At 58.3% G+C, this 24,713-nt stretch overlaps 10 protein-coding genes across 10 annotated transcripts; 5 read left to right on the forward strand and 5 right to left on the reverse strand.

The window, feature by feature from the left end:
- Positions 1-63: 63 nt before the first annotated feature.
- PSEUBRA_006318 (WD40 repeat) lies at positions 64-4,140 on the reverse strand (the record flags this gene model as incomplete). Its single annotated transcript, XM_016439668.2, has 1 exon — positions 64-4,140. The coding sequence occupies one exon, from the start codon at positions 4,138-4,140 to the stop codon at positions 64-66; it is 4,077 nt and encodes a 1,358-aa protein (XP_016289560.2).
- A 788-nt stretch (positions 4,141-4,928) lies between these two features.
- Positions 4,929-5,801, forward strand: PSEUBRA_006319 (Carbon-nitrogen hydrolase; the record flags this gene model as incomplete). Its single annotated transcript, XM_016439649.1, has 1 exon — positions 4,929-5,801. The coding sequence occupies one exon, from the start codon at positions 4,929-4,931 to the stop codon at positions 5,799-5,801; it is 873 nt and encodes a 290-aa protein (XP_016289561.1).
- Positions 5,802-5,998: 197 nt separating this feature from the next.
- PSEUBRA_006320 (uncharacterized protein) lies at positions 5,999-7,762 on the reverse strand (the record flags this gene model as incomplete). The annotated part of the gene is made up of 1 exon (XM_059465752.1): positions 5,999-7,762. One exon carries the CDS (start codon positions 7,760-7,762, stop codon positions 5,999-6,001), a length of 1,764 nt encoding a protein of 587 aa, XP_059321764.1.
- A 3,419-nt stretch (positions 7,763-11,181) lies between these two features.
- On the reverse strand, positions 11,182-12,312 carry PSEUBRA_006321 (Signal recognition particle, SRP19 subunit; the record flags this gene model as incomplete). The annotated part of the gene is made up of 1 exon (XM_016439657.1): positions 11,182-12,312. The coding sequence occupies one exon, from the start codon at positions 12,310-12,312 to the stop codon at positions 11,182-11,184; it is 1,131 nt and encodes a 376-aa protein (XP_016289562.1).
- A 534-nt stretch (positions 12,313-12,846) lies between these two features.
- PSEUBRA_006322 (Poly A polymerase, head domain protein) lies at positions 12,847-15,000 on the forward strand (the record flags this gene model as incomplete). The annotated part of the gene is made up of 1 exon (XM_016439645.1): positions 12,847-15,000. The coding sequence occupies one exon, from the start codon at positions 12,847-12,849 to the stop codon at positions 14,998-15,000; it is 2,154 nt and encodes a 717-aa protein (XP_016289563.1).
- Positions 15,001-15,118: 118 nt separating this feature from the next.
- Positions 15,119-16,747, reverse strand: PSEUBRA_006323 (Protein-tyrosine phosphatase, SIW14-like protein; the record flags this gene model as incomplete). The annotated part of the gene is made up of 1 exon (XM_016439655.1): positions 15,119-16,747. The coding sequence occupies one exon, from the start codon at positions 16,745-16,747 to the stop codon at positions 15,119-15,121; it is 1,629 nt and encodes a 542-aa protein (XP_016289564.1).
- Positions 16,748-17,028: 281 nt separating this feature from the next.
- PSEUBRA_006324 (uncharacterized protein) lies at positions 17,029-17,417 on the forward strand (the record flags this gene model as incomplete). Its single annotated transcript, XM_016439640.1, has 2 exons — positions 17,029-17,119; positions 17,224-17,417. The coding sequence occupies 2 exons, from the start codon at positions 17,029-17,031 to the stop codon at positions 17,415-17,417; spliced, it is 285 nt and encodes a 94-aa protein (XP_016289565.1).
- A 758-nt stretch (positions 17,418-18,175) lies between these two features.
- Positions 18,176-21,313, forward strand: PSEUBRA_006325 (Condensin complex subunit 2/barren; the record flags this gene model as incomplete). Its single annotated transcript, XM_016439648.2, has 1 exon — positions 18,176-21,313. One exon carries the CDS (start codon positions 18,176-18,178, stop codon positions 21,311-21,313), a length of 3,138 nt encoding a protein of 1,045 aa, XP_016289566.2.
- A 121-nt stretch (positions 21,314-21,434) lies between these two features.
- Positions 21,435-22,067, reverse strand: PSEUBRA_006326 (Nucleoside diphosphate kinase; the record flags this gene model as incomplete). The annotated part of the gene is made up of 1 exon (XM_016439662.1): positions 21,435-22,067. One exon carries the CDS (start codon positions 22,065-22,067, stop codon positions 21,435-21,437), a length of 633 nt encoding a protein of 210 aa, XP_016289567.1.
- Positions 22,068-22,480: 413 nt separating this feature from the next.
- PSEUBRA_006327 (Transcription factor Spt20) lies at positions 22,481-24,700 on the forward strand (the record flags this gene model as incomplete). The annotated part of the gene is made up of 1 exon (XM_016439651.1): positions 22,481-24,700. The coding sequence occupies one exon, from the start codon at positions 22,481-22,483 to the stop codon at positions 24,698-24,700; it is 2,220 nt and encodes a 739-aa protein (XP_016289568.1).
- Between the last annotated feature and the right edge of the window lie 13 nt (positions 24,701-24,713).

Raw genomic sequence — 24,713 nt, forward strand, 5'->3', positions numbered from 1 at the left:
ACAGTGCGCGGATCGCAAGCACACCTCTCGCACGCCTTGTACAACTCTTCATATTCGCCCATCCTACTGCGGATCAGCATATCCACCCCTCGCCGTGTCCAACAGCCTCTTCTCCAACCCTCTCCATTCCTCCTTGACGGCTTCCTCGACGCTTTGTCTCTTGCCAAAATCGGCCTTGCGCACCTTGCACTCGAACACGGCGGTTACGGGTCGATGATCGCTGATGGTGCACTCCCATCTCCTGTACTCGAGACACTTGACGCGGTCGGGCTTATCGCTTTTGAACAGGACGCGGTCGCACCAGGCGGGAATGCGATTTTTGTCGGATGTGTCCCAGTCGTAGCTGCCACGGTCGTACTTGTACGTCGGGGCGAAGGCGATGGGTGGCTCGCTGAAGTCGGCGAGACGAAAGGCGGGATTGTGTTTGAGTTCCTTGCGAAGTTGATCTTGATCCAACAAGGAGGCAAGTTTGCGCGCGGCGAGTGCGGATAGGACCGTATCTCGATTGTGGTCGATGCGGTAGTTGAGGTCGCCCGAGAAGAAAACGAGTTCGTGGTCAAGGACCATACTCCCATCCCCACCGCCGACGTACGCTTCCGGATCGGCGTAGGGGTCATCGAACACCGTTGGGTACTCCAGTATGTCCGCTACATCCGCATTGCGCTGTTTGACGTGCTTTTGCCCTGCAGCGAGGTGGGCGTTGACGAATGCAATGCTGGTATCCTGCACCACCAAGCGCGCGATGACGGCTCCTTTATTGCCGTACCTGCCCCCCATCCCCGTCTTGACCGTGCTGATAGCCAGCTCGCGGACGTGCTTGAACTCGGTCTGCTTGACAAAAACACACGTGAACAGCCCCACCAAACTCTCGGACTGCACCAACAGATATCCGCACGTGGCCGGCATCGCAAATCGCACGATCTGGATCAGCTTGTCGTACCAACTTCGGTACTGGCGCGAGACCCTATCGCCCAAATCGTTCGCGCCCTTCTTGCGTCCTCCGCCCAAGAGCAGGCTCTTCGCTGTCAACTTCTTGCTCTCGAGATCGATGAGCTCTTGGAAACCAAACACGATTACATCCGGCGGTCGGTCAGCCGGTAGACTATCCGATCCAACCTGGCATGCGTTGCGCAGCATCTGCCCAAACACCTCCATGTTCTCCGCCGACGTCTCGAGATCGTTTGGCGAGGCAGCGTCCATGTTGAACGTCACATGCAGAGTCTTGATGCTGCGGTAGGTGCAAAATTCGGCCTCGCGCTTGGACTTTTCGGCCTCGATCCAGTCGAATGAGAGCGTGCCGTCCCACAGATGCACCGCTGCGTCGAGGCCGCCGGATGCGACCTGCAGACGGCCCGCTTTCTCGATTCCGTGCTCGTCGGCCTTGATCGCAGTGATGGGCTCCTTGTGTGCCGTCCAGATCTTGAGCGCGCGCCAAGGGGCTGTCTCCGTGTCGAATACCGAGATCGTTCCCGCTCGAGTCGCTACCCAGAGATACTTGATCACGCCCGCGACCGCCGTCAGACCGTGCGGACCGAGCTTGCGCACACCAACGCACTCGTACGTCTGTCGCGACCAGATTGAGACGTGACCCGAATCGTGCCCGAAATAGACATAGTCGGGGCGAGAGGGGATGACCGCACCGCCAGTCACGGCACCCACGCCCTCCCCCATCTCCGGAGGAATCGTCGCGGCCTTCGACAGCGCGTTGAACGGCTTGTCGTCCGCGAAAGGGTTGTAGATACGAATGCGAGGGCCCTTGCTTGCGGTCTGATCCTTGGCGTTCTTGCTCTGCGCCGATGACCCCGATGCGACCCACAGCTGTTGACCTACAACGGAGGCGTGCGAGCCTTTCTCCATAGCGATACGCTGCGTGATGGGCTGGTTCGACAGACGCAGCCCTGCAACGGCTGGATCCGTACTCGCATTCGGCAGCCAGATCGAGATCTTTCCCCCTTCGTCCAAACTGAGCATCTTGTTGCCCACCCTCTTGAGCAGCTGAATCGGATCCGAATGCACGTTCTGCCGGGAATGCACCACCGCCGCTTCGGCGATGTCGAGCTCCCAGATGTGACCATCCTTCGTGCCGCACCATAGATATCTGCCCTCGTCCGCTGTTTCGCCATGTGCTCGCTTTCCTGTGACAGAAACCGGACAGACGCCATGATTCGGTGGTCGAAATTCGAGCGCTGTCAGCTTGACTTCCTTGGACTGATGTTCGCCGACCGTGCAGAGCTTGTCCCCCAGACCGCTGGCCGACTCGCCGACGCGGTATACTTTGACCTTGTCGCCACTGCCCGTCACCACCGTAGGACCACACACGGCAAAGCATTGGAACGCTTGCTTGGCCGAAGTGCAGCAGTCCGGACTGAATTTGGGCGCGCGGCGATTGGCGTGCGAGGTGTCGGGCAGTCCGCTTGGCGTCATGTCTGCTGCAGCGTGCATCCTGCGCAGACCAGCTGTGGACCTGGAAGGCGAAGCGGAGAAGGACGAGGGAGAAAAGGAGGAAGGTGACAGGGACGAGGAGGCGTACGTATCGTCTTCTTCATCAGAGCTGTCCGTGCTCGGTCGATTGTCGGTGGATCTTTGGTGGCCAAAGCTGCGACTGATCGGGCCGCTGGGTGAGAGGCGCGCGTTGCGTGTCGGAGGTGGCAGCAGTGTCGAAGCCGCTTCGATCTCATACGTTGATAGAGTTCGACTGGGCTGCAGATGCCTGGCAGCGGACCGAGCTACTGGGATCGGCTTTGACCGTGCGGTGACCGTCTGAGATCTATGCACCGCAGCTGCGGAGGACGCTGTCGGCGTGCTACGTTGCGGTGGCGGCATGATAGGTGCATCGTTCTGAGTTGCATTGCTGTCGCTCCCCGATGGCTTGCGGACAGGAAGCGGCGGCGTTTCCAGCTCGTCTGCGGCGAGGGCCACGCTGAGAAGGGGAAGTGTACCCGTGCTCAGAGACGCGCTGAGGCGGCGTCGCTCTGGTATCCCATCGAGTTGAGGCGAAGCGGGCTCTCTGGACGGCAAGGGTGGTGGCGCGTCTGGAGGTGACAAGGTGATGAAAGCAGTGTCTACCGGTGCGGCAAGGACGGGAATCGAGCCCGCGTCTGTCTCCAAATTGACCGCAGCTATTGAGCCAGGTAAATTGGCCAAGCTCTCGGCGGAGCTATCTGTCTTGATCGGCCGTGGTGGGACTATTGGCGGAGCCTGTTTGACTGAATGCGCCGGCTCAGAGCCTTTGTCGGCAGTGGGAGAGAGGAGCTCGTTGGAGCGAGAGTACTTGAGAAAGTGACTGCCGCCCGTAGCGATGCGATTCGGTTTGAGCTTGACATTTGTGGTGTCAGAGTTGCTAGGGGGGCTGCTTCTATCATTGGCGATTGTATGATGCGTGCGGTGACCGAACATGTTGGCGAGCGATGCGACGCGGGCGGTCGAGTCGGCTCTGGATAGACGTTCGAGGTCGGCATCATCCAAGATTTGCACGCCGTGAGGATGAGAAGTGGGCTTGGGTGGCCGTGGGGGTGCCACTTTCATCTTTGCTGGGCCTTCGGTATCGGATGCAGAAGCTGAGGCGGTTGTCGAGGCAGGACGACTCGACCTCGGTGTCAATAGAGGCGGTATGGTTTCTCCAAACTTGGTCGCGGTGATGGCGAGCGGTTTAGCTGAGTTCGATGCTCGTCTGGTAGTAGGCGCGCGCTTGTCTTTGACCAAAAGAGCGCCGAGATCAGTGGCGGACGTGTTTGCGCTGGAGGGCGTAGACAGAGAGGCGAGATCGGCTACAGTGAGCAAGGTGGGGCCGGAACGAGGTTGCTTGAATGAGCTCGATCCGGCGGCGTTGTTCGTTGTCGACGACGAGGAAGGCGCATCTTCTGCTGGGATCCTCGGCGAGTTGGACACTGAAGATGACTTCTTGGGTTTCTGTAGGCCATTCTGGACTACGACAAGCTTCTTCTCCGGCTGTCCGAATGTATGTGTCGCGCTAAGATCCTTCTGCTTTGGTATCGCTGTCGTGGAGCTCGCTTGTGACTTGTAGGCAGGTCGACTGCCCTCGGACTTGGACAGCTGCTCGAATCGAGAGCGCAGGTCAGAGACAGCGCCCGGGAGAGCGCCAAACTCATCCGGTTCCTGACCGGCTTGCTGATCCGCCATATCCCTGGCGGCGTCGTCGTCGTCGTCGTCGTCGTCGTCACCGCTGAGATCCGACGAGGTCCTGCTGAGCTGCGCTCTTAGGGGGAGGACTTGCTTGCTATCATGTGCTCTTATGGGTGAGAGCTTCGGTGCGCTTTCTGCGCGGTCGAGTGATAAAAGCTGCGTAGCAGCATGTGCTGTGGTCGAAGCTTCTGTGCGACGCGCTGGGGTCGACAAGGAGGTTGTGATGAAAGAAGAGAAAGGATAGAGACTCGGAGGATCACGGCGAACTGGCCAAGGCAAGCAAGCCAAAGTGAATTCCACATGTCAACCGAAACCCTGAAGAGCAACACACACACGCAGGTCCAAGCGCAGTTGTCATTTTTTTCTGGCTGTCATCTTGCCGACCAGAAAAGATGGCCGATCCGCCTTGCCGCTGCGCCCTTCTCGGTAAGGCTCATCCGACGTGCCCCCGAGGCTGTGCTGTGCTGTCGCTTGTCGCCAACGTCTTCCGTTCCGAGTCTCCTCAGTCCCACATCTCAGCCAGTCGGAATGTTTATCAGCGTCGGTGATCCCGATTCCACCATGGTCCCACCGTCGGCATGGCCTTTTTGGTCGGAGAGAGCCGAAGCTGGCCTTTTGAACTCTCAAACCTCCACACGAGTGAGTTTGTCATATGCGTGATGGAGAGCTGTCGAACTTCGGAACGTCCGTCGACCACCGACACGGCACGATTCCGAGCATCGTCTCACCATCGACCATCGGATCATCCGCAAAGCAACTCCAGCATCTCCGCGTAGCTCGCAAGCATGGTTTTGGCAGCAGTGGCGCAGCTCAAATCGACCGGCGTGATAGCGGACAACCTCGCTGCGTCGGTCTCGATCATCCGCAACGCCTCGCTTCGCGGGGCCAAAGCGATCTTCCTGCCCGAAGCGACGGACTTTATCGCGCCGACTGCCAATGTTGCCGCCCTCACGCGCTCCGACGACAACCGCAGATTTGTCGAGGGCATTCGGTCGGCTGCGAGGGAAGCGGGCGTGTGGGTTTCGGTCGGGATTCACGAGGCACCCTCTTCTTCGCAGGATGAGAGAGATGCCAAGGACAATGGAGGCAGGCTACGATGCTACAACACACAGCTGCTGATCGATCACCAGGGCGAGATCCTGGACAGGTATCGCAAGCTGCATCTCTTCGATGTGGATATTAAGGGCGGCCTCAAGATCCTCGAGAGCGACTCGACCATTCCGGGATCAGAGCTACTCCCCCCTCGCTCTACACCCGTTGGCTCACTGGGCTTGCTCACATGCTACGACCTGCGCTTCCCGGAACCATCTCTGCGACTGCGACGGCAAGGCGCACAACTGCTCACCTACCCCTCCGCCTTCACCGTCCGCACCGGCGCCGCACACTGGGAGACGCTCCTCAGAGCAAGAGCGATAGAAACGCAGAGCTACGTACTCGCAGCTGCTCAAGTGGGAGCCCACGATGGAACAAAGAGAACCTCATGGGGTCATGCCATGATCGTAGATCCCTGGGGGTCCGTCGTTGCTCAGTGTCCGGATATTCAGCCCTACAAGCCCACCTTTTGTATGGCTGATATCGATCTTGAAGCTTTGGAGAACACGCGGAAGGAGATGCCGCTGTGGGAGCAGAGACGAGGCGACGTCTTTCCGCAGATCTGACCTGTCCAGCTTCATGCTTTCGAGGATGAGTGGCCATGATATCGAGTTGACTTGATAGCGATGCAGATAAAAATACATTGTGAAAGATATGCAGAGAAAAGGCAGAGATGAGAGTATGATAACAGTGTCAAGATGCAAAGACCAGTCGAGGGTGATGGGCCAGCCCAAGCGAACCACCAGGATTCGCTGTGGCGCTTTCAGCGGTTTCGCGGTGTCGGGGTCACTGACCGGGCCAGCTCCTCAAGTCGTGACGTCAGCTCGGCTGCGTCAATCTCGGACCTGGGTGGCACCGGGGCGGCCTCATCGATATCGAGACGAGTAATGACGAAGCCGAGCCATCCTTCGTTGCGTCCGCTTGCTTTGTTGAGGATGTCTTGCGACGAGCTTTTGCTCAGCGTGGGATTCTCGCTGTTGAATCGCATGCGCCTGGTGCGCGGAGCTGCAGAACGGTCCTCCCTTGCGAGCTTGACCAAGGGCACGAATTGTTGTCGCTCGTCCTGGGGCTGCTTGTCAGCGCCACGAGTTTTCGAGAAAGAGCGCGTGGCACGGCTGAGTGCAGAGGCCAGCGCGTACTGAGCCCACAAGACGAAGGCGAGAGGAAGCGCGGCCTGCACAGCGAACACGCAAAGGTACATCACCTGATCGCGTACAGATCCCACCGAAGAGGAGTGAGGGTCGGTGACGCGTTGATGCGCAGCAAGGAAGCGCGGAGACGTAAGCATCCCAGCAGCTGCGGCTCCGTGCGAATTCTGTACCTCGAGACGGTCGTGGTAGAAAGCTGTACGGCTCAAATTTCGGAGCGCTGCCAGAGCGATGAGTACCTGGCAAAGCACGTGAGCACGGATGAGACGCGAAGCCAGATCGCTCATCCAGCGCTTCTGCAGCGCCAGTCCAACGATGCCAGTCAAGGCAAAGCCAGACTGCGCCAACATGAAGGTGGTCAGAGGCAGTGAGGCGGCGTCCGGGTGAACCGAGGTCTCCAATGCGCAGACTCCAACAATGACGATGCTGATTGCCGCGAGACCGACAGCGACGAAAGGAGTGCGCGACGTTCGTGATCGTGCGAATGTGTTGCGCGTCGAGAAACATGACGCTGAAGAGCCGCGTTGCGTGTCGAGAATGGTCTCCTTGTCGGCAGTCGATTCGGGCGAAGCTTGGCTGGGCAGATCAGAGACTGAGAGGCTGCGGTGCTTGCGCCATGACTGCGAACGATGATGAGTGGCTGGAGGCTCGTATAGCTGACTTTTGAAGCACATGCCATGTCGCTTTGCGGTAGATGAGCTTTGCAAACGTCGATGCTCGGAACTGCTGAGGCGAGACAAGTCTGGCGAAAGCCCTTGGGGCGATTCGGAGAAAGCCTGATCCTGCGCTGCAGCGTTCTCGGCATCACGACCGCCTGTAGCTCCGAAGAAGGGTCGACGATGGCCTGCGTAAGAGCCAAAAGTTGGTGCATCCTCGAGATCTGTGCCGTCCTGGTCGTCGATGGCTGCGCCGAGAGAGTCTACGTCAAAGATGGAGCGCAGCTCCTCTAGTCCGGCTTTGAGATAAGGCGAGGTGGTCGAGTGAAGGGTGTGATTCCAAGCGGTGATGCTCATCCTGCGCGACATCGTGTTGGACCAGCTTCTGGCTCTCTGCGTCCACTTTGAGGTGGCGCGATCCGGCGAGCTTTCGCGCAGTCCAGCAGTGGAGAGATCGGTGGACACGTTCAACGAGACATACCGTGTTCCGCCCTGGAAGTAATTGCGCTCCGAGGCAGCGGAACGAATCGAGGTGGAGCGAGACAGCGTGGAAGCTGTGCTGGTGAGGCTGGGTGTGCTCGACATGGACGATAGTGAGTCATCGCCCGGCGATCCTATGCTCGGATCTAGGTGCAGCGCGTCAGCCTGGCCGCCATTTGATGAGACTTCCGCGGGTTCCGACATGTCGACGGAGGCAAAGTAGCCGCGCGCAGGCCAGCGCATGGACGGCGAAGCTGGATCAGATGTAGGAAAGGTGCGAGATGACAGTTCATGACGAGTCAGTGCGCCGCTGTCGTTGCCTGGGACCAAACGTCGCATTCGAGAAGGAGCGCTCAGCATGTCGCCGCGTTTGGAAGGGCTGGTGACGGAGTCGCAGAAATTGTCGACTGTGTTTGAGCTCTTCGAAGTGTGCGTGTTGAGCTGAGTGAGAAGCGGAAGAGCGCGAGACGAGGAGCCGGGCGAGCAAGTAGTTGGAGGAGAGGGTGCGTGGCCGACCGTCTTGCTGCGTCGTACGCTGGAATCGCATGGCCTTAAAAGAGATGAGGGCCCAGCCTCGTTCGAAGAGGCTAGGCACTGGCTCATTGCTGCGATGGAACCTGTGTTGGTGCGAACGGATTTGGGCGTTTATGACATGTGCGGAGCGTCTGTGGGAGATCTGATGCCGATATAGCGAGGTGTTGGTGTGAGATGCTGGCAGCGGGTGGGAGCACCGTCAGATTGCTACACGACTGGGAGGCAGATTGGGTGTTGGCGACGTGGCGCAGTTGTGGAACGGATCCGTAGCTTTCTCCGTGTTCAGAGGGTGGTCCAGCGGGCACTTTGTGTTGGGAGAGTCGCAGCGACAGGGACAGAATGAGGGTGTGAGATGCGTCGAGGCTAGCGAACAGTGGGCGTAAGGTGGTGGGAGTCGGTGTTGGTGGTGATGATGGCAGCGAGGGTTGATGGTGAAGATTGATGGAGACGATGACGAGAGAGGAAGGTGGAGTCAGTGGCAAGTGACAGGCAGAGACAAAGGGTCAGGAGCACAAAGGGGAGGCTCGTTGTTGCAAAAGCCTTGACACGGTTGTGCAGCCGCTGAAAGGAAGTCAACTAACACTCAGCACAAAGTCACCCACTTTTGCATCTTACGCAGTCACGGCTGACAGCCTTGGCGGCAGCCGTCAGGGTCCCAAATCGGCTGACTGTGTGACTGAGTTGCAGGAGAGCAGTGGCTTGTTCTGTTTAGGCTCTCAAGCCGAAGCGAAGCGGGACCGTCTCGGGAAAAGAGAGCCGCGGAGAGGTGCAGCTGCAGCCAAAGTTGACAAGGGTCCTTTTCGAGCCGGCTCACGTTAAGTCAGGCTTGGTTGCTGACGCTGGCTCAGGCTCAGGCCGAGCGTGCCGAGCCACGACGTGACTGAGCTCAAGGAGACTTTATTTTTAATTGAATTTCCGAGCGAAATCGCATGACCAAGGCTCGCATCTTTTGACCGCGTCTCCAAGCCATCTTTGCACCAGCTCGCTTACATGGCCATGCCTTTGTCTGGGCTGCCAAGCCTAGCCGATGAATGGCCTGCCACTTTCTCGTCATGCTGAGACAAGACAATGGGCCCTTTGGCTCCATCCAGATGTCATGGAACATCACACTTGCTCTTTGGTCACGAGCGCTTCCACTTTGGCACGAGCATCGACGTGTTCTCATTCGCTCTTGCTGAAGCCTTGGGTAAGTTCGGAGGACAAAGCCTTTTCGAACAAGGTCAAGGCTTGATGACCCTTGATGTGGTTAGAGCTCATCGTGAGCCACAGGCTGAAAAGTTCGTCCCACCAAGCTATGCAGCTGCGTCTCGCCCAGACACTGAGGGGAACGGTCGGCCCGCAAGGCAGAGTCCACTCAGCCCACTTCATGTTGGCATGCCTTGACGAGCTCACGGGATATGAACCGACTCCCTGACAGCTGAAAGGGAGGCGAGACAGGTGGAAAGGAGAAAGAAAAGGTCTGGATTCCTCGTTCCGATCAAGTTCAAGGTCCGCCTTGCCGTGGACCTGCGACTGCATTTCACGCTGCGAGCAGCCTTCCTTCATCTCGACGACCTCTTCGCTTGAGCTTGGGTCGGCTCTGACTTGTGCTCAGCAGCTTCGGGATGAAACAGCGAGCAAGATACAGTCTCGTCGGCACGCTTCCGGTTGCAATTAGCGTGGTCACGCTTGCCAAGGCTTGATGCGATTTGGATCCCTTGGTCAAGCGCATGGAAAGAAAATCATGCGATCCCTTCCACGCGGACTTGGCACAACGCGGAGGGGTACAAGCATCCCTCGTGCAGTCAAAGGCGGTTCCTTGTTGCTCGGCTCAGTCACTCTTAGATCGATCGACGGTTCCGAGGATCCGGCGACTGGCTCACAAAGTCGAGCACAGCCAGTGCCGCGACTGCATGGCGGCAAGGCGCCGCTCGGACACGCACGCAAGTTTCGGCAGCCCATGCTTGCTTTGGCATTGCTGGGCATTGCCAACTACTCGTGCCATAAGTGATGAGCAGATCGAAAGTACTTACATCAGCACGATACTTTCGAGACCGATCAATGCAGGATGCGGGATCGGGGCGGACGAAGAGCGTTCTTGGCTGGCGCGTTGGCCTTGGCACCGCGCTTCGGATGCATTGTCTCTTTGCGTGGGCCACGACTTCGCCTTAGCGCCAAGAGAGACGCTCCTCGCAGCCAACATTTGAGCAGTTCTACGATCGAAACGACAACAGACAATCAATGACAGATTCATTATGTCTCTGTCGAGGAGGAAGGTCACAAGACCATTACTCCTGTTCAAGACGGGCGGATGTCCAACCGCACAAAAGGCGCAAATACTCGTCATACCGCGCCGCGCCTTTGTGCTTACCGAACCCCGCGATTGGAATCGGTGGACCCTGAAGGGGATCGTGAGCAGAAACAGTGCGATGAGACCCTGTCATACTGCTCGCTCAGGTGGTCAGCTGACGATGCAGTCATCACCAGATCTCAATTCCTCTTATTCTGTGGTACGATCGTCTACGTCGCTAAGGAGCACTCTTTCTACCTCTGTGCTAGGCGCTGTTCGTTTCCGCTGCAGCCGGTGCTCGCGTCGACGTCACTCCGCTCTGTTGTTCTCCGCGGCATTGCCATCCACCTCTACACCAGCAAAAACTCAATCTCTGTCGCCAGCTTCTGTAGCGATGATTGCAGCTCGAGACCGAGTCCCTTGCCGTCTACCCAAAATGTTGTGCACAAGTCAATGAGTTGGCCAAAAAGGAGTAAGAAAAAAGAGAACTGCAGCACCTAGGATTCCCGCGTGGTCCCCCACCGCAGTACTGACTAGGCGATACCTTGCTTAACTTCGCAGATCGGACGGGATGCGGTGCTTTCAAGGTTCTATGGCCGCAGATGTTAAGCCCTTATTCGAAGACAGATATATACCTGCTATGATAGTTGTCCTGCCACCTGACGGGAGTCATGACTTGAATGGCGGTCTTCTACACGATTGATCACACTTCTCGGCATGAGACAGCTCGCATGAGACAGAACTACTCAGCTCAGTCAGGTAAAATATGCACTGGGTGTCAAAGGGAACGCTGCTTCAGCTGTATTGCTTGTCAAGGGCGAGACCCGAGCCAAACCGAATGCCAATCGGGTCCATCCGATCAACGTCCGATACGAACCACCTTCTTCCTCTGCCTGCGTCCCAGGTTGAGCGGGTTCATCGGGTCCTTCTTCTTGGCTGCCGCATCTTCCTTCTCCTCTTCCTCTTCCTCCTCGTCATCATTTCCGCCGAGACCCATGCCACCGAGCATACCACCGAGACCACCAAGTGCGTCTGCTCCTGGCATGCCCGGTCCGCCCATCGCTTCGGCGAGGTTCATGTTGAGCAATCCGCCTTCGATCGCGGGCGAGTGAGGGGGGAGACGTGCTTCCAGCGTGGGCGGGAACTTGATCTTGGCCAGACGCTCGCGGATCGGGTTCGGGTTAGGGTCGCGCTTGGCCTGAAGAATCTCCTTGCGTTGCTCCTTGGTCAGCGTAGGCTTGGAAGGACCAGCAGCAATCGAGCTGGAAGAGGCGGCGGCCGCGGCCTTCTTCTTGTTCTTCTTCGAGGCCCCGGCTTCAGTGGAAGCAGACGTCCCAGCAGCGGCAGCTTCAGCGTTTTCGGCGAGAGCCTGCTTCTTCATCGTCGAAGGGCGAACGCGCTTCTTGCGTGGCTCGATCGCAGGTGGCTTGCCTCCGCAGTTGGGTTGGATCGTCTCTGCAATGGCGTCGAAGAGCTGCTTCTTGCTGGCGAAGCGGCTGTGGGTCGGCTCGCCATCCTCGTTGAACAGCTGCACCTTGACTCGGCCCGGGTTCTCCCAGTCTTGAGGATGCGTCTTGTACGGCTCCTGCACGTACTTGAGTTGAAGTCGGCCTACTGCTTTGGCAATCCAGAGCTGTGTGGGGAACGGGCTTGATTTCTCGTAGGAGACTCGTCGACATCCCTTGCCGTAGTGTCGCTTGGCGTCAAAGTAGATGGGGTAGACGCTGACCCACTTTTTGTGTTCGCCGTCGTTGTCAGACTTCGAGCCGCTGCCACCAGCTACGGCGAGGTCTGCGGGAGGTCGAGAAGAGCCAAAGTCGCCAGAGCCGGGGGCTTGACCCATCTGCTCCATCATCTTTTGGAAGGCGGCCATCTGGTCGGCTTGAGGAGCACCTCCCGCCTGCGCCTGTGAGACGCCGGGAGACGCTACGGTCGGCAGGTCGAACTCGAAGTCATCGTCGAAGTCCTCGACGGCAGCCTTGGGCGGCATCGTGGTGGCTGCTTGGTATTGTAAGGCTGCGATGGCCTGTTGAAGCTCTAGATTGTTGATGTTCTGGAGGATGAAGGATCGAATGGATGATTTAGAGATGGAGCTGCCGACTGAACAGAGCGCACCCCACACGTGACTGTGCCTGCGCCTTTTCCTATCGCGCGAATGGAATTTTTGCTGCTTGACAGGTGCAGCTCAGCCCTTTGAGGTGGAGGCCCATGCTTCTCAAAGCTCTATCTTCCACCTCAACAGCCGTCATACGTCCATGAACCCTCCTGTCCTCCAATAGCGAAGCCAGGAATCGCAGACAGCTCTCCCGGTCCCCACAGACGAAGAAGGGCCCAAATTGGACGAGGTGATGGCCATAAGCCGGGCTCGAATGGCATGCTTCTGACCAGCTTCCGCGCTTGGTCTCGACAACGATCTCTTTCGCCTCGGGTCTCGCCCTCGCCTTCGAGTCTGCTCGCAAGCCCTCGAAGCTGTCCCAGACCATTTGTACCCTCGCTCGCACCACAGCTCCGATCAAGATACACAATGACGCAAGGCGCACACATTCAGTTGACAGAGCAAGAAGAAGCCATCTGCCAGCTCCTCGATCAGACGTGCGCCTACATTCATCGCGAGCGACCAGAGCTTCCCGAGGTCGACTCGGCACAGCGCAGCGGCGATGGTAGCCAGCCATGCGAAGCGCGTATCGCTGGCGGCTGGGTCCGCGACAAGCTCCTCGCGCGTGAATCCGACGACCTCGACATCGCCCTCTCCACGTTGACCGGCAACGCATTCGCGCTCTACCTCAAGCATTACCTCTCCTCCGAGTCCTTCGCGTCATCACCGCTCGCACGGTCGCGCTACTTCAGCGATCGGTTCTCGGACATGGGCCGCATTGGCAAGATTGCTGCCAACCCGGAGCAGAGCAAGAGCCTCGAAACGGCGACAGCGAGAGTGCTCGGGCTGTCGCTCGACTTTGTCAACTTGCGAAAAGAGACCTACGACCCAGGGTCAAGGATCCCGACGATGACATTCGGGACGCCAAAGGAGGATGCAGAGCGACGTGACATCACTATCAACTCGCTGCTCTACAACGTGCACACGAGAGAGGTGGAGGATCACACGGGTTTGGGTCTGCAAGATCTAGCGGCGGGGTTGATACGAACCCCGCTTCCGCCATTGACGACCTTCCTCGATGATCCGCTCAGAGTGCTTCGATGCGTACGTTTCTCGAGTCGATTCGCGTACCAATTGCATCCTTCCATCATCCGCTGCCTCACGGGAACCAGCACGACCGGCGCCTCACTCGACGACACGGACGCAAGCAGCACTCAGATTGCCAGCAGCGACGACCCGAGGGTCTCAGCACGAGACAGTCAGGGTGTCGAGAGTGGGAGGAACCAGCTTCGTGATGCGCTCGTCAGCAAAGTCTCCAGGGAGCGTTTTGGCATCGAGGTGGACAAGATGATCAAGGGTCCGCATCCATTGTTGGCGCTGTTCCTGCTGCATCGTTTGGAGCTATTCCCGCTTGTATTCCACCCGCCGCCAGGCGCAGGGAAGCTCCATGTGGCATCTTCCGGTGCTGCAAAGCCCAAAGTCGGGGAACCCGAACCGGATTCGGTGGCGCTCAACGCCGCTCGCTTGCTCGACGCAATGATGCACGTCAAGGCACTCGTAGACGGCTCGCCTGTCAACCAGTCGGTTCCCATGGACACCCTCTCGATCGGAGACGTCGTCCATACTGCACCCAGATCTGACCTGTCCCGGGCATTTTCGGCGGTGCCAACATCGCCCATCCCACGAGCAGTCTTCGAAGCGCTCCCCTACGACTTGCTGTACAGCTGGTCCAGCTCCTCCCTCACAGCCGAAGAACGCCGTCGACTTTGGATCTCGGTCTCCCTGCTTCCTTTGCGGCACCTTATGTACGAGGAGAAGAAGAACAAGCACGCGTGGGCCGGCGAGAGCGTTATCGCAAATGGCCTCAAGATGGGCACGAAGACGCTGAAAGAACCTGTTGCATCTCTGCATCGGTGTCTGGAGCTTCTCCCTCTGGGGCGAAGGGTGCTTTCCCAAGGACAGACGGGTGAGGAGAGTGAGACACTGGATCGTCTGCTCAACCTACCGCCCGGGCTCAGCGTTAAATCTCGACTCGGACTACTACTGCGCAGTCCGCACGTGACAAACGGTCTTCTTTCGCTGCGACCGCAACCCGCGCTGCTGCTCTCGTTCATCAGCGAGCTGCTGGATCTGTGGCGCCAGTCCGAATTCGATCCCGACACATCGACGCTGGCACCGTTGCAAGAGCAAGCGGTGCAGCTCGCTCAGGACTATAGCCGTTTCTGGCAGCTCATCCAGCAGTGGTCGCTGGTGGAGCGCGCGGAGGAGAAGATCGTCCTGGATGGCAACGCTGTGACGGCGTGCTTGGGTTGCCATCCGCGTTTAATTTCCCAGATCCAGGTGTTCGTACTGGCTTGGCAGTATGATCAGGACTCGATCGGGTGGGGTGCGGAAGAGGAGTGTGCGAGGTGGTTGAAGAGTGAGTGGGAGAAGGGTGGGTTGGTGTCTTTTGAGCAGAGGCCCGCGCCGATCCCGGTCAAGGGGGACAAGGGGAAGAAGGCCGAGAAGAAGAAAGAGCCTGCGAATGTTCAGGTGGAAAAGGAAGGAGAGGGGGAGCGGAGGAAGAGGCAGAAGAGCGAGTAAAACACGCACGAAAGCATATCCAGTCTCGCGAGAGAAACGCAGCAACGAGTGGTCTGTATTTGCGTGTGCGTTGTGATTAGAGTGCTTGGGTATATTGAGGGTGTCAGGGAGCGATGGGTCACATGCCTCTCCATATCGTCAGCGAGTCCTGATACGAACCTTCTCCCCCATCCTGATCGTTGACACCGTCGATCTCGTCTTCTAGATCCTCGATCTTCCTCGTCTTATTATGCAGGTTCAGCGACGCCAGTGGTAGCACCGACCACTTTGGCAACCACCTTACATCGATATCCCTCCAAACCGCCCTTTCGTCGTACAGCTCGATAAACTCCTGGTCCATGCTTCGACTCTTTGGCCAGCTGAACCTCCTATATTCGTCAAAGATGGTGGTGAGACTCCACTGCTGCAGCTTCCTCAAACACCCAATCAAGCATCCGGTCCGATGCTTTCCCTTGTTGCAGTGTATCAGCATAGGATGGTTGCGACGGTCCAAAATGGTGACCAGAGCAGCGGTGATCTTGTCCGTAGGGATCGAAACGAATGGCTCCTTGTTGCCCGGAATGCCAAACTGGAAAAAGGTGATGCCGTTGGTGTCGAGGAAGGTCGAGTTGGTCTCGGGGTACTCTTCGAGGATGAGCGTCAGAACAGAACGCAGGCCAAGAGTGCGGAGGAAGGGAAAATGCTTCTTTTTGGGGAAGGAGGAGCGGTAGACGTGCGAGTTGACCATGGCAAAGTTGTCCGGTGGGAGGAGGTCTTCTTGGAAGTCGGGAGGCGGGTTTGGGGCTGAGTTCGTAGATGCGCCATTGAGTGCAGGTTGGGCGAAGGGGACGATGCGCGGTACTGATGGGGCTGTTGCACCGTTGCTCGCTGTTGCGGGCATTGCCTTGATGGAATTTGATATTGATGCTGCCGACTGCTTCGCGTCCGATTCGAGCTGGGACGAAGTCGTGGATGTGATGGGTGCTGAGAAAGCTCCATTGAGCGATGCGGGGGAGCCGCTGCGTGGGAATGACTCCATGGTCGAAGTCGAGGCGGTCTTGGGTGAGGTGACGCGTGACAGGGGAGAAGACCCAGAACCGAATAGTGACGTCGAGGCCGAAGATGAGGAGCTTGCCTTCTGGCTGCCGTTGAGACTGCTCATGGAAGCTGACGCAATCGAGGCCGCCGTGTTCTGACGCTTCTTAGTAGAAGATGCGTTGAGACCGCCCGTCTTGCTGGAAAAGGCATCGTCCGGCACCAACGGAATGCCCGCAGACCTCAGCTGCGGATACGCCGAAAGCTGTGAGAACCACGGAAGCTCTTCCTCGACATCGGTCTTGTCGGATGCTGCCGAACGGGAGCTGAAGGTGCTCGATGAGCTGACTGAGTCCGACGTGGCTTGACCTGCGTCGGATGCCCCCGAGGCTTCAGCCAATGTGCTGGCAGTCTCGCGAAGATTGAGTCCATTCTGCACGGCCGTTATGGCACCGTCGCCAGCTTGAACCGTTATCGAATCCAGTGAGCCATCGTGATTGGACACCGAGGTCGCAGCGAGTGATTTGCTGACCTCTTCCATGCTCTGTCCTTCTTCGAAGTCATCCTCGGTCCGAATACGATGCTCGCTGAGGATGCGCTGCAAGAAGGCGTACGGCCTCGGCTGGTTCTGACGTGGGATCGTGGGGTTGCGTCGGCAGTAAAAGTTGGGGATGTCTTCCGACGCCTCGAGCTCGCCATCCTTGTCTTTCTTCTTGTCCTTGTCCTTGCCCATCGTGTACAGAGGCGTTTCGGTGGTGAAGAGCCCGCGAGCACAAGGCTGAGCTCCAAGATGCTGGTCGGAAGTTGCCGGCGTTGATGGCAAGCTGAGTCCGTGACCGTGGACAAAGCGCTCCGAGTCCCGGCATGTGGAGCGAGCTGCAGGGTTCGAGGTTGCTTTTTTTTTGTGGCCAGAATTTCGCGTGTGAATTTTGTGTGTCAAAAGAGCTGCAAGCCCTCGATCTCCTGCCACCATCACAGGCTCATCCGATAGCATCTTTCGAATCGCAGGGCAAGATGGCACAAGGATTCAAACCAGCAAAGCCGAAGAAGGCGGCCGCATCGCCAAAGTCCAACTCCAGGACAAAGACCGGTCCTAAGCGCGGCCGTAAGTAACTTCTAAAGGTCGTGGGCGATGTCATGCTCGACAGACGGTCTTACTCACCAATATCTATCTTCGTCTCGCATTCCTCCTCGCTCTTGACTATACAGCTCGAGTCATTGCACCAAGGAAGGCGGCAGCAGTGCGTACCGCCAAGACAAAGCAAAAGCAGACGGCCTCCATCACAGCGAGGATCGAGCAAGAAATGGTCGGCCGCGCGTCGAAGGGCGGACCCCTCACCATCATGAAGAAGGCCGCAGACGGTGATGCAGACGACAAGAAGAAGAACCTCAACAAGAAGTAGAAGTCCCGGACACTCCTTGCCACCATCTCGCATTCACCGTTCCTCCACGACGACATCTCCTCGCCCAGCATCGACACAACCTTGTACTTATAGTCCCTTCCCGACAGCCCATCTTGACATCCGCGCATTCATAATTCTGCGGCTGCTGATGAGCAGTACCGCTCCCGCTTCAATGACCCATTTCTGCTCCAAAGTGAGCGCTGGGAGCATATATAAGGCTGCTGATGCTGATGACGAGGGCTCAGTATTGCGAGCTGTTAGACCGCACTTAGCCCAAAAGTCACGTGATCAAAAACGACGCGAAAATAAACACTCTGGGCTCAGCGCTTGAGTGCAACACTTTTTCTGCCGTTGGCCAAGCGACATTTTGAAAGCAGCAGCTCAGCAGCCAAACACGCGCTCTCTCGACGGCCAAAGACACGTTTGAGCTGCGCCCCCTCCGCCGCGAGCCAAAAAAGAGAAGCGACTCAGCCGGCAGACCAACACTCTCAGGGCGCAGCAGACTCGAGATGAAGCAGATGCAACGCGCAGTCGCTCATCCGCCTCGTCGGGATCATCATCTTTGCTGATCGTCAGCTCTACCATCTCATCAAGTCACGCGTCTTTCGCGAGTATCGAAGTCGAGCAATCCGATCTCGGTGCTGAGTCCGTGTTCAGCGCGCTCACACCTTGGCCACATTCGACGAACTCCAGCTCTACAAGTAGGATACAGTCTCTCCACGACTTTACGCAAGAGGTGAAGCATCAGCTCGACCATCATGCCTTCCCGACACTCTGAATCGTCGTCCTCCAGAGCACCGCTGGAGGAATCACGAGTAGCCAATCGATCCATCTCGGCTTCTTTTGCCGGTACCAAAGCTTCTCTCTCCAGCAAATCGTCATCTACCTCGAGAAAGAGTTCATCTTCAGGTCACTCCAGCTCAAAGTCATCCAATGCTCGATCTGCATCCGGCAAACATCGAGGTCGCTTCGATGATGACGATGACATTGCAGAAGAGGAGGACGAAGACGACGATGGCGACGATTACGATGAAGACAACGAAAACAATCACCGTCAGAGCAATGCACGCAAGCCGTCCGGCGCCCAATCAAAGTCCACATCTAGGCCTCCCTCGGCGCCATCCAGTCGACAACCCTCTGCATCCCACAATGCCAACCGCTCCGTCCTCGCGCGCAGCAACCCCAACGCATCTGTCATGATGGGCGGCGCCGCACACACATCCGTCGCTTTCCAGAACTCGCGCGTCGCAGCGCTCGCCAGATCGCACGCAGTCGTTGACGCTTCCTCCATCATGCGTCCTCGCGGTCAGGCTGCTCATCCAGCAGCCAACGGAGCCTCCGGCAGCACCGACCCTAAAGGCGCGACCCCCGCATCCGCATCCTTGCGCGTGGACACTTCGAGCTTCGAAGAGTGGATGAAGATGGCTACCGACAACAAGATCAACTCTACCAACACCTGGTCTTTCGCCCTCATCGACTACTTCCATGACATGTCGCTCCTCCGTAACGAGGGTGGTGATGGCAGCATCAACTTCCAAAAGGCTTCCTGCACCCTGGACGGATGTGTCAAAGTTTGGACCTCGCGCGTCGACTCGGTCGTCGTTGAAACCGGAAAGCTTCTCTCTGGTCTGCAAGACGACATTGACCAGGCAACTCGCAAAGACAAGCGCGGCGGCGAAGAAGGTGACGAGGATGATGCTGATGATGACGGCGACGAGGATGGTCCGGGCAGCTCAACAAGAAAGCGCAAGAGGAACAAGGAAGCTACCCTTGCCAAGACATTCGGTCACATCCAGATCAAGAAGTTCGAGCTCGAGTTCACTGTCGACCCTCTGTTCAAGAAGACGTCGGCTGATTTCGACGAGGGTGGCGCCAGCGGTCTCCTGATGAACCACTTGGGCGTCGATTCTTCGATGGCTGTCATCTTTGACGCCAGTGACGTCGCAGGCGTTGGCGGCGACGAGGACATGGCCAAGACGCTTGCCAATGGCGAAGACGAAGATGCTGACGAGGAGGACGAAGCTCCCACCCCCGCTGCCGCCCGCGAAGGTGAGGACGAGCTGATCGACCTCTCCAAGCTTACCTCCAAATGGCTCGACTCGAGCGAATTTGGCGCCAACGATGCAGAGGACGTCGCTTCGCTGCTCTCGCGCCGTGTCTTGTGTCCAACGCTTTGCAACTTCCGCTTCTCCAAGGACGACGACACGCCTTTCGGTGTCGGTCTTGAAGAGTTCAATCAACAGACCTTCCACACCGCCACTCACACGGACAAATACTTTGACTCGCAAGCCGGCAGCGGTATGCGTGCTCCGTCGGAAGAATTCATCGGCGGAGGCTTCGATGACGCAAATCCGATGATGGATGGCGGTGACGCCGACGGCGACTTCTTCCAGACCGACTTGAACGGTGCTGGCGATGATGGTGATGATGATGGTAACGACTTTTTCGACGCTCTCGACACGGCGCCTGCCTTCCACCACGGCGGTCCAGTTGTGCTCGACGGCACCACAGGAGGCGTGGACAACTATGGTCCGTTTGACCCTTCTGCCGGTCCTTCGTCCGAGCTCGTCATGGCCATGGCTTTCAACCCCTCCACAGGCATGCCAATAGACGGTGCTGACGGCGAGAACGGTAGCGACCTCTTTGACTACTTTGACCGACGCCTCATGCGCAACTGGGCCGGTCCAGAGCACTGGAAGCTGTCGCGTGTGGCCACTACCGGGCCTCTGGCGCTTGGTGCTGCAACTGGGGCTGCAGCTCAGGCGGCAGCAGCTGCTCGCAAGGAAGCCAAGAGGAGCAAGGAACCTTTCGTCATTGATTTCTTGTCAGAAGAGGGCGCCGTCAACGCCAAGGAGATCTTTGAGCCCGCCAAACAGGCTGCTGCCATCACTTTGCCCAACAGCGTTCGCAACAAGATGGCGAATCTCGCAGCGTCGTCTTCGGACGCTTACTTGCTGCCCGAGGATCGTCACTTCAGCTCGAAGCAGCTCTTACGACTCTTCTTGAAGCCCAGAGTGGCCATCAACATGCGCTACAAGGGTCAGCAGGGAAGCGGCTTCGGCGGCGATGCCCAACTCTGGGCCGATGTTGCGGGCGATGCCGGCGACGACATGGATGCTGCGGATGGAGGCATGCCCTTTGACACTCAATTCTTCCACGATGGTGACGACGGCTTTGATGCCAACGGAGGTGGCATGGGCGGCCTCGATGACATGCCAGCAAACGTCACCGCCAGCGGCGATGCGGAGGACGAGGAGCTCACACAGACACTGCAAGCGCTCAACCGAGTCAAACCCGAGTACGTCAACTACGCAAAGAAGGCGAAGCGAGTCGACGTCAAGAAGCTCAAGGAGAATATTTGGAAAGAGCTCGGCATCCTTGCTTCGACAGAGGATCCCGCTTCTCTTGCGGCGAAAGCTGCTGCCGCTGCGAATGGCGAAGAGGACGGAGACGAATCGATGGCATCGACCATCGCCGAAGCAGCAGGCAACGTCAAGACGTTCGAGTCGGTCCTGTGCGGCTTGCAGAAGGCATACCCTCAGGACCGAATGGAGGAGATCTCGACCTCGTTCTGCTTCATCTGCTTGTTGCACCTTGCCAACGAAGAAGGCCTGGCGATCAGCACGGGATCCGAAGACAAGATCGAGGCGCTGCGTGCCAAGCGTGGTCGCAACAGCACCACGCCGACCAAGGGCGATGGCGCTGGTGGGCTCTTTGGCCGTCTTGCTGCCGGCAAGGTCATGCGCACGAGCAGCGAAGATGATGACTTGGGTGGTGAAGACGAGGATGGGGCGCCAGTGGAGGGCGAGGAGGGCTACGAGGAGGACGAGCTGCGCGTCGGCAGACTGTCGTCATTAAAGATCATGAAGGACCCCAAGGCGTACCGCTCAGCATAACACAGCAATCTTTGTACTCTATATCGTCCGATCGTGTATTGCCCGTCCACTCTTTCACGCAGACATGGTATCCAGTTGTAACACCTTTCTACCCTACAAACCCCATCCTCGACTGTGCCGTTCAAAACCCTAACGGGTTGACGCTGCCCCCCTGATCTGTCGGCAACTGCCCCATCTCCCTCTGCAGCCACCACTCTGCATCCCAACCATCGAAGACCAGTCCCAGTTCCCTCTTCGCGCTCTCCTGCCCATCACTCCCGTGGAAACCATTCCTCGTATCACCCAGTCCATACCGGGCCCTTAGACAACTCTCGTCCGTGTACTTGCCCTTATACGCCTTTGTCGGGCCCAACATGCGCCTCCACTCCTTCACTGCGCCTGGTCCGCATAGCGCCAAGGCCAACGATGGACCGGAGATCATACCGAGAATGAGACGGTCGTAGTAGAACCGCCCACGGTGCTCGGCGTAGAACGCGTGCGCATCGGCGGACGTCCAGAACAACCGACGAGATCGCGCGATCGAAAGGCCGGAAGTTTTGATCGAGCGCAGGATGGTGGATATGTCGGGCTGATAGGCGCATACGGAGGGTTTGAGGAGGGCGAGGGTGAGTTCCAGAGGTGGACGGGAGGCGGTGGAGGAGCTTCGGGCGGGTGAGAGGGCCGGGGTGCGCGAAGAGGCGATGAGCGATGGCCCAGAGTGGCCTGCGATGAGACCCGCCGCAGTACGCCTCGAAGTGCTTGCTATCGTGCTCATCGTGAGCCAGGTGGTCCCGACAGAGTTGTATGACGCTGAGAGTCAAGACTGTTGAGGTCGAGGAGGTGGAGGATGATTGCGGGGCGAGGAAGAGATGATACGTGATTATGTAATTCCATGTCGAAGGCTCGGCTGTCGGACGCGCCTTTGGTACCCCACGGCGATGATGGACTTGTTCCTAGCTTCTCAACTTCATTTCCCACACCACCATCTTTGTTTTTGGCTTTCGTTACAACCCCCGCGTTCCGGCTTCGCAGCATCCCCTTGACGCGTGCAGACCATCCGCGTCAATCCGCAACTATCTGCTCCGACTTCTGAGGCACGTCGGACAACCACAGCTCGCAACCCGCCATATACCCTGCATTCGATACCCGGCAAACCGACACAGATTCGCATAGAAGGCATCCGCGAGAATGGCTACCACCGCCTCGGTGTACAACACCTCACGCACAACGCGCCAGATTCTTCGGCGGCATCGCAAAGACAAGCCTTCTCTCATCCTCCACCTGCACAACCACCACTTCCGGTTCGAGCGCCAAAATGGCATGTTCCTCTTCGACTCGCCCGTCAAGGCCTTTCTCGGGTACATCCGGGATCAGAAGGTGCCGGCGGATCTGATCGATGTGCTGACCGACTCAGGGGTGCAATTCTTTGAAGGGTGTCTTTTGGTGGACGTGCACGATCACCGGAGTCATGCCGCTGCGTCGGCGTCGATATTGGGCCCACGGGAGCTGCACAGCATGAGTGCGGCGGGGACACTGGCGAGAGGCGATCGCGATGCTTCCGGAGGAGCCATAGGGGAGGGCGCACTAGCATCGACTCTCTTCTACCTTCAAGAAGGCGGTCGCTACGGAGCACGCAAGCTTCTCGGCGGCGCATCCTCTTCCGACCCGCGCACGGGCGGTCTCGGAGGCGTCGAGATCTACCGCATCGTCCTTCACCCCAGCTCGGAGACCCTGTGGGCCGACATCAAGATGCTCGACGATTTTGCGGGGGGGATGTGGAGCGATCAAGAAGCGCTCGAAGTCGAGGCGAAGATCCTTGCGCTCACGGCACCACCTTTGTGCCTCACGCCCGACCCACAGGCGACGCGCATCGCCAACCTCATGCTCTCCTCCACCGCCCTGCCTTCGGCATACACCCCGTCGCAGGACTCGCCCTTCCGCTCAGCCCGAAAGCGTGGAGCAAACTCGATCGAGATGGAGAAGGAGGAGGCCAACCGGCAGAGGCGGGAGAAGATCATGCGGTTGATGCAGCATGGACACAAGGGTGTGGTGCCACCCTCTGGACCGGCGATGGGCGAAGGCGGACCGGCCAGCGCCGCTGCAGCGACAGCGTTCGTGCCGACGTTCGACAGGATGACGTTCATCGAGCGGTGGAGGATTGGGAGGAATGCCGCGCTCAACGGCGCTCCCCTTGGCGCGCCCGCTCCCGGTGCGGCAAGCGCAAGCGCCAACGGCACGGCGCCGGCAAAGGGCAAGGACACCAAGCCGGCCGAGAACGACGCCGATACAAGCACCGCCAAGAAGCCGACCAAGAAGAAGAAGAAGGCGCAGCGGGAGAAGGAGGAGGCAGAAGCAGCTGCGGCGGCCGAAGCGGCCAAGAAGAAGGCGGAAGAAGAAGCTGCTGCCGCAGCGACAGCGAAGAAGCCCAAGAAGAAGATGACCAAGAAGGAGCGCGAGGAGAAGGAACGCAGAGAAAAGGAGGAGAAGGAGAAAGCGGAGAAGGAGGAGAAGGAACGGAAGGAGAAAGAAGCCGCTGCTGCAGCGGCTGCGAATGGAAAAGCGAAACCGAAGAGCAAGAAGAAGCAGAAGGAAGAGGCTGCTGCTGCCGCTGCCGCCGCAGCAGCCGCAGCAGCGAGTGCGGAAGCAGCCTCCAAAGCCACAGCCAAGAAGGACGCACCTGGCAGTCCCGAGAAAGACAAGAAGGCATCACCCAAGAAGACGGCGGGCAAGAAGCCCGTCACTACCACACCCGCCACCCCTGCCAGTGGCAAGAAGAAGACTCCAGCAAAGAGCGACAAGAAAGTGCCCAACACCGCCGTGCCGCCAACGGGAAGCACCGACACACCCGTCCTGGCCAACGCGACAATACAAACGCCCGTGCTCAACAGCGCCACGCCATCCGTTCAAAATACGCCCACACCCGCACACCGCGCCATCCCCACACCCCAACTCCAGCAGCAGGCGCAGATGCAACAGCTCACCCAACAGCAGCTCCAACAGGCTGCCCTGGCGGGTATGTTCCCAGGTATGAACCAGATGCCCTTCAACACGCCGCAAGCAAACGCCGGTGGGTTTGGAGCGGGGATGCAAATGATGAACTTCCCCCCGACGAGCAATCCGCAGGCGACGGCGGCTGCGTTGGCTGCGATGCAGGGCATGGGTCTCGGTCAGTTCGGTGGGAATGCAGGGATGAATTTTGCAGGAGGAAATGCGGCGCAGATGCAGCAGATGATGCAGATGATGCAGGCGAATGGGATGGGGTTCGGGATGAACGGGTTTCAGCCGCAAGGCCAGCAAGGGCAACAGCAGGGTCAGCAGCAGGGACAACAGGGTCAGCAGGGTCAGAGTGGAGATATGCCGGTGGGCGTCGGACTGGGCGGGCTGGCGAATTGGGGTACGGGCAAGTAGATTTGTACGAATC

The sequence above is a fragment of the Kalmanozyma brasiliensis genome (genome assembly GCF_000497045.1).
Source record: "Kalmanozyma brasiliensis GHG001 unplaced genomic scaffold PSEUBRA_SCAF9, whole genome shotgun sequence".
Classification (NCBI taxonomy): domain Eukaryota; kingdom Fungi; phylum Basidiomycota; class Ustilaginomycetes; order Ustilaginales; genus Kalmanozyma; species Kalmanozyma brasiliensis.